The sequence below is a fragment of the Octopus bimaculoides genome, chromosome 11 (genome assembly GCF_001194135.2).
Source record: "Octopus bimaculoides isolate UCB-OBI-ISO-001 chromosome 11, ASM119413v2, whole genome shotgun sequence".
Classification (NCBI taxonomy): domain Eukaryota; kingdom Metazoa; phylum Mollusca; class Cephalopoda; order Octopoda; family Octopodidae; genus Octopus; species Octopus bimaculoides.
The window spans coordinates 80,704,011-80,711,264 of record NC_068991.1 but is presented as its reverse complement, the minus strand read 5'-3'; the positions used below and the strand labels follow the sequence as shown (position 1 = coordinate 80,711,264).

At 35.1% G+C, this 7,254-nt stretch overlaps 1 protein-coding gene and 1 long non-coding RNA gene across 13 annotated transcripts in view; one reads left to right on the top strand and one right to left on the bottom strand.

Annotated features, from left to right (window-relative positions):
* Nucleotides 1-7,254, bottom strand: part of LOC106878525 (GRAM domain-containing protein 4) — a 176,116-nt gene that overhangs the window by 15,651 nt on the left and 153,211 nt on the right. For all 5 annotated transcript variants that reach the window (XM_052971959.1, XM_052971962.1, XM_052971963.1 and 2 more), the window contains 3 exons: nt 2,716-2,842; nt 854-944; nt 408-489 (listed from right to left, as the gene is read on the bottom strand). In XM_052971959.1, coding sequence (XP_052827919.1) covers nt 408-489; nt 854-944; nt 2,716-2,842 — 300 coding nt within the window. The remainder of the gene's footprint in view (nt 1-407; nt 490-853; nt 945-2,715; nt 2,843-7,254) is intronic.
* Nucleotides 1-7,254, top strand: part of LOC106877906 (uncharacterized) — a 158,894-nt gene that overhangs the window by 31,481 nt on the left and 120,159 nt on the right. The window lies entirely within an intron of this gene.

Here is a 7,254-nt window from a genome sequence, read left to right as displayed (position 1 = left end):
CCTGGTTCGTAATACGGGTGACTAGGCTATAGCCAACACTGCCAGATATTTTGAGCATCTCTGCAGTGATTCCTGATGGGCCGGGGGCTTTCCCGGTCTTCATACTCTTAATTGCTTTATCTACCCTGGTACTATCAACTCGGATAGCTGGTCCCTCTATTGGGTCGACATAAGGCAGGCTCTCTTTCTCCCATTCATTCTCTTTATTAAGCAATCTATCGTAGTGGCATCTCCAGACCTCTTTCTTTGCATCCTCATTTAATGCAAGCGTACCATCATCCATGCGAACACATTTCTCTCCTACAACATCACTATTCTCTCTCCTACACTGTCTTGCAACACGAAATACCTCGAATATTTAAATATCAAAATGTTTTAAAATATCTGAGAGTAAAAAAAGTACTTACACGTTCCAACTTGACAATGTCAGAAAGTGGCAGTACAAAATTCTTGCTTGATGGTGATTTCGTTCTTTCAAAGCACAAAAAACTAAAATAATAATAATAATAATAATGATAATAATAATAATAATGATAATAATGGCTTAAAATCAGAGACAGAAGGGTTTATCATAGCAGCCCAAGATCAATGCCTACCTACAAGAAGCTATCAGGCCAACATCTTAAAGACCAGCATTAATATTGTTATGAAAATGACAAATAATATAAAGCCAACGTATAATTGAAATATATATATATGAAAACATGAATATGATATTGACAAGAAAGTGAATATGTAAATAAGGTGATATGTAAATAATATTCCTTTTAGTGAAATATATGTGAAAATTAAAAAGCGAAATGAATATAGATTAGAAAATAAAGCAATTTAAGATAAATATATTTTATTTTACCTTCGTGTGAGAAATAGTTTACCATTTTTAAAAGCTGCTGTTAAACTTTTATCTTTGTTAATCAATGCACAGCGTCGTCCTCCTTGCCAACCTGCATCAAAATATAATAAGCAATGAAAAATAATCAAGGGACATCATCTGCATGGAAACCAATCAGTTAAGTTAGCAAGAATACTAACACGTTTAATGCTGTAAGAAATCTACTGATATTGTGGAGTGGATCAATGTTTTAATCCAGATAGTCAAGAAAGACAATTCGGTAGTCTCAAATAATCAAAATAACTCAAAAACTCCAAAATTCCAGTCGTACACTTGTGTATCAGTTGACTTTCTGAGACCAATCTTTCAGCCTAGAATTAGAGGCATCAAAACACATCCAAGCTGCAGTGGTTGTCAATGTCTAAAACTTTCATACTTTTAAATAATAGCCATGTTATGTTTGAACTCGTTATCATTGTTCTCATCAACGTTTTAACATCTATTTTTCTATGCTGGTATGAGTCAGATGAGATTTGTTGAGGTAAATTTTTCTAGTTAGATGCTTTTCCTGTCATTAACCCTCATCTATTTTCCCTAGTCCTGAGATGTTTTCACAGAAGACTGCAAATACACAGCATTGTGCATGATGGGGAAGTTTGTTTACAATTGGAATGCTATGTCAAGACAAAGAAACACACACACACACACACACACACACACCAGAGACTTCTTTCAATTTCCATCTGCTAAAGCTCACTCACAAAGCTTTGGTTGACCTAGGGCTATATTAAAAAAACATATTTGTCCAAGGTGCCATGCAGTGAGATTGAACTGAAAACCATGTGATTGCAAAACAAGCTTCTTGGCACACAGTTATGCTCGTTGTGTAAGTGTACATGAGTGACAGAGTGAGAAGTTAGGCATAAGAGGAATGAGATGCAATGTGCAAGAGAGAAGAATGTACTGGTTTGGTCATGTGATGTGGATGGGTACTGACAGCCCCGTGTCTCTGAAAGTGCTGGTCTCTGAAAGAGAATGGAAATCATGGAAGAAGGTGACCCAGGGAGACATGAGACAAAGTACACATATACATGATATATACCATGTATATGAGTCCAACCATGCCAGCTTGGAAAACGGACATTTAACGATGATGATGACACGGTAGATGTGATTAATATTACTAATGTAAACTTGAAGATCAGTATTACCATTGATTTTAAGATCTATTTTTGTAATGGTTTGAATTGGATTAAAGACACAAGGATTACTAACAGAAATACACGCTTAGATTTTCTGCAAGCTAATTCTGAACAAATAAGAAATAAAAAACAAAACTAAACAAAGAGAATTCTAAAAAACGTCCATTCGATATAAACTGAGGCTAACGTAATCCAGGATAAATATATAAATATATAAATATATAGGTCTTGATAATCTTGAACATTTGATAGAAGCCTAGCTTCTATCAAATGTTTTGAATTCATGTCTTAAATTAAAACCCTCCTTCAAAATTTCATGTTTAATTTGTTCCAAACACCAGTTTAATAACGACAAAGTTATTTTACTAAATTCTTCATTATTTTCTAAAGTAAATGAAACAAAAGCAGTGTATTTCAGCAGAAAAACGGTAACAAAAGAATTAAAGAGGCAAATAATGAAGAACCAAGAGGAGTACCATAATGAGGAAGAGAGGGAGAGTGACCAAGAGATGCAAAGAGAGATGAGCATGGATTGTTTCAGGTATTCCTGTAAGATCTGGTGGCAATGATCTACAACCATTATGCCTAAAACTAGGCATGTAGAAGAAGGAGTTTCAATAATCCAGAACAGGTAATGCAGATGTGAACTTGAAGAGAAAATCAATTTTAGATGAGGCTTACCTGGCAGAGGGTTTTCACTAAGAGGCAAGTTGAATAATTCACAGAAAGATTTATCATCGTCTGTCATTAGATCAACCATATGATCCATGTCATCTCGGTCTTCAAACTGACTCAAAGGTAGGATATGCTGTTAGAAGAAATCAGAGAGAGAGATTGCCTGAGTGTCAGTAAGGAAATACAATTCAAATTCCCACCACACACACACACACGCACACGCACGCACACACACACACTAATGTTGGATTTTATGCTCAGTTATAATAAAAACAATTTTACATTAATCTGATGGGTTACTCTATACTTTGGTAAAATACAAATTTATTATTCTTATACAAGAATGTTGTTGACAGTCTGAAGGTGGCTTAGGTGCCAAAACTTCAAAGTCACTGTCAACAATAGTTTTGTTTAAGACAAGGAGTGTTCATTAAAGATTTCCCCTGGTTCACTTCCCAAAGACTGGGATAAACGAAACTTGGTATAATTATTAGTCCTTCTCTACGTAACCACCACCAATGGTTAAACACTTCTTCCATTAGTTTAGGCGGCTGAGAAAATCTGATCTGTAGAAGTTGGTAGGTTGCATCTGGAGCCAAGACTTTATCTTGGAAATAAGTTCATCATCATCATCATCATCCGTAAAGTGCTTCCTCTTTAAAAAGGACATAATGGCTGGAAAGAGGTGGCAGCCAGGTTGGAGAGTAAGGAGGATGAGGAAGGACTTCATAGCTGCAGGAGTGTGCTTTCATCTGGGCAACATGTGCATTGTGAACTGGAGCATTGTCATGGAAGAGGCAGATTCCTTTGGTCAGCATGCCAGCAGAGAAGCATAATATTAATTGTGGGGGTCTATTACATGAAAATCCATCATCACTACAGCACACTGGTCCCATACATATATGTATATATGAATATCTATCTATATATCTATATATACACACACACACACACACACACATACTGCTGTTGTACATGTAACAGTTTGGAGAAAAAGTACTCAATAGAAATGTAGAGAGTAATAAAAACAAAGAATGTAAGCAACAATTATTTTTGTTTTATAAAATGAAACTATAGGATAGTAACAACTGTGCATATCTAAATATTTACATATTCAAATATTGAATTATATCAAACAAGTTAAAAAAGAAGAGCTCAGCATATTTTGTTGAGATTGAATGTTTATCTTGTGACTCAAGTTTTATGGCATAACAATCTTCAGGTGAGAACTGATACAAACTGGCTTTGTACCTTACATATTCATTGATGTTGCTGTAGTCTCTTGCTTGTTCATTAGTTTGCTTTTAGCTTTTACTGATTGGCTTTCATTTTTCTGCCTTGTAATTGGTTATTTCTTTTGGTATGATATTTGTTTTACTTGTATTTGCTGATTGATGAAGAGGTATTTTTAATTTGCTTTGGTGTTCTATTCACCAGTTTTAATCTAATGTTTATTTGTGTTTTGGAAAGCCGGGAGTCCTGGTCTGTTTTTTTACCAGGCTGCGTTTGGTATGTATTGAACCGAATTTCTAAGTAAGGATATTATGGTTGGGTGGTTTCATTGGTGAGAGTTTTGGATTGAAGGACCAGTGGCTGGATAGGAGGGGGTACAGATGGATAAACTGGTGGGTGGATGAATGGGTATAGGTGGTAAGTATACTCAGACAGGTAGATGGATGGGTAGATAGGGGGACGGACGGATGAATGGATGGATGGATGGATATTATGGTTTGATACGTAGGTGGGTTGATAAATGGGCTGGTGTATAGATGGGTGGATGGGTGAATTGACGGATGAGTGCATGGCTGTATGGATTGATGAGTGACTGTATAAATATGAGTGGTTGGATAAGAGGATGGGTAGAAAAATAGTTGAATGGGTGGATGGATGGCTAGGTTAGTTTACTTATATACATAAAGAATAAAACAAATTATCTTTGAAGAAAATTCAAGTTTATTATAAATTTAATGATTTATACAAAATCCCAAACAAAACAAACATATCATATGCAGTTTGATATATCAAACATGCACAAATTATTTTAAAATAAATTTTAAGAACAAAAAGTAGAAACCAACAATGCATCATGCAAATGAAATTAAAAAAACACAAGAGAAATGTCAATTAAATAAATTGCTATTATTGGATTAAATAATTATAGTTATCCATAATAGTAACACTTACTCTAATTTTAAGTGTTACATGGGTGAGATAAAGATATAGAGACAAAGACAAGTTTCTAGCAAGCAAATTTCCTATAAAACATCCCTCAACTCTTTTAAATGTCCAGATAAACTGAGGTAATTTAGAATATTGGACCATGCCCAGTGAAATGCTAATGACGTGATTAGAACCCTTGATTATTATCATCTTCTATGATGGCATGGGCAGGATGGTTTGACAGAATCCAGTAAGCTGGAGGATTGCATCAAGCTGCAATGTCTGCAACGGTTTCTACTGGTGGATGCACTTCCTAATGCTGCTAACCACTTTTTCTGTGGCACTGGCACAACCATATTATTATAGGACAAAATATCAGTCCCTAATGAGGATTTTAACAAATTTCCATTTCACTTTCATCACTAACACAATTCCATTGAACTGGAATTGTGTCCAGGTGACCTGGTTGCAGTGGTGAAATTAAAATTTGCAAACATCATCACTGTCAACATTCTTGTTGTTGTTGCTGTCACCATCGTTATCATCATCATCATCATCATCATCACCATCAGTGTTATCATCATCATCATCATCATCATCATTTTCGTTGTTGCCATTGTCATCGTTGTCTTCATCATCATCCTGATAATTTAAACATCCCCTTTTCCACACTTGAATGGGTTAGATAGAATTTATTGAGGCAGATTTTCCACAGCCAGTTACCTGTCCTGTTGCCAGTCCTCACCAGCTTCACAAGGAAGATGATATAACCCCATGGTCAGAAATTTTTTTCAAGGAAAATCAGAAATGACTGACAGGCTGACACCACTTGTAAGCAGTGATGCTTTTGTAACAAACAAATATATGCGACAGGCTTCCACACAATCTCTGTAAAAGAACATTTTTCACAAGGGATTTTTCTACACCCTAAGATACCTGAACATAGGATGATGGGGTTACAGAATCAACTTCTTAAACCACACACCTATACTTGCACTTTTGTTGATGAAAACATTGATTTCTTGTTCTGACACAAGGTCAGAGAAGAGATCTGGTCCTGTGAATTGACCCCACCCAAATATATTACTGGTATCTACAGTTCTTTCTTAAACTCTTGAAAGAGTAAAAAGTTAAAAGAAAAAAAATCTATCAGTTAATCCCACCAGAATTTGAACTCAGTATCTAAGGTTTGGTGATGTGTAAATACAATTAGGCACTTAGTGCAATGTTCAGTCCTTTCTGACTCTCCAGTATCTGTTTAGTGGTGGTGGTGGTGGGGTGGGGGGGAAGAGAAATGAATTTTGAATATTGATTTTCTAGTATTGATTTTATAAGAAGGACTGAATAAACATTTTGACATAAGGTTTAAGGAAATTTCATTAAAAAACTATAATTTGGTCTGATTGGGATTGGGTCTTCAATTTTTCCTTTTTAAGGGACAGCATCATATTCAACTTATTTTGTATTTATTTAAATGTATCAATAACAATGATAACAATCAGTGGCACCCACAATACCGACAATTTTTCCAACTGCACATATTTTGATCAGGATAGATCGCATCAGTGCCATATTGAATTAGAAAAATTTATTCATCTATGGAAGCCAGATAAGATTATTTAGTTTTAATTCAGAGAGAGAGAGAGAGAGGGGGGGGGATGCTCTCAAAGAAACTTTTTTTGTAAGTCAGAAAGATAAGGAAAGAAATATATAATTCTTGGTCTTTTATCAATATTGTAGCTGTGGCTTTATTTTTTTATACAGTTTAGTATTATAACTTATCATTATTTGTATGTGTATAAAATTGGCAAGCTGGTAGAGTTGTTAGCACACTGGACTAAAAGATTGGTGGCATTCTGTCTGTCTTTATGTTCTGAGTTCAAATTCTGCCAAGCTTGATTTTACCTTTCATCTTTTTGGGGGTCGATAAAATAAGTAGCAGCTAAGTACTGTGGTCAATGTAATTGACTAGACCCTCCCCCTCCACCAATTTCAGACCTTGTGCCCATAATAGGAAAGATTATTATTGTACGTATAGAATATTAATGTTGATATTTATAACTGTTCAATACAATGTTAACATATTTATTAAAAGGAAAGAAACTAAATTGAGAAAAACATGTTTCTAGTAAATGTTTCATAACGTGTGACAAAGAGTATTTAGCTAAACAGATGTTTGTTACACGTCATATCATAATTATTCAACATTAAATTTTGTTTCTGTTATTTTAGTGTTGTGTGAATCTTGATGAAATATAGACGTATGATCAATGAAGTTCCAGCAACAATTTGGCAGAGTTGCTGGATCAAAGCCTCTCAGTGTAAGTGCTACTGCACTTAACACACAAGGGTGGGGGCATAAGAAAATTTCATATGAGCAGTGGG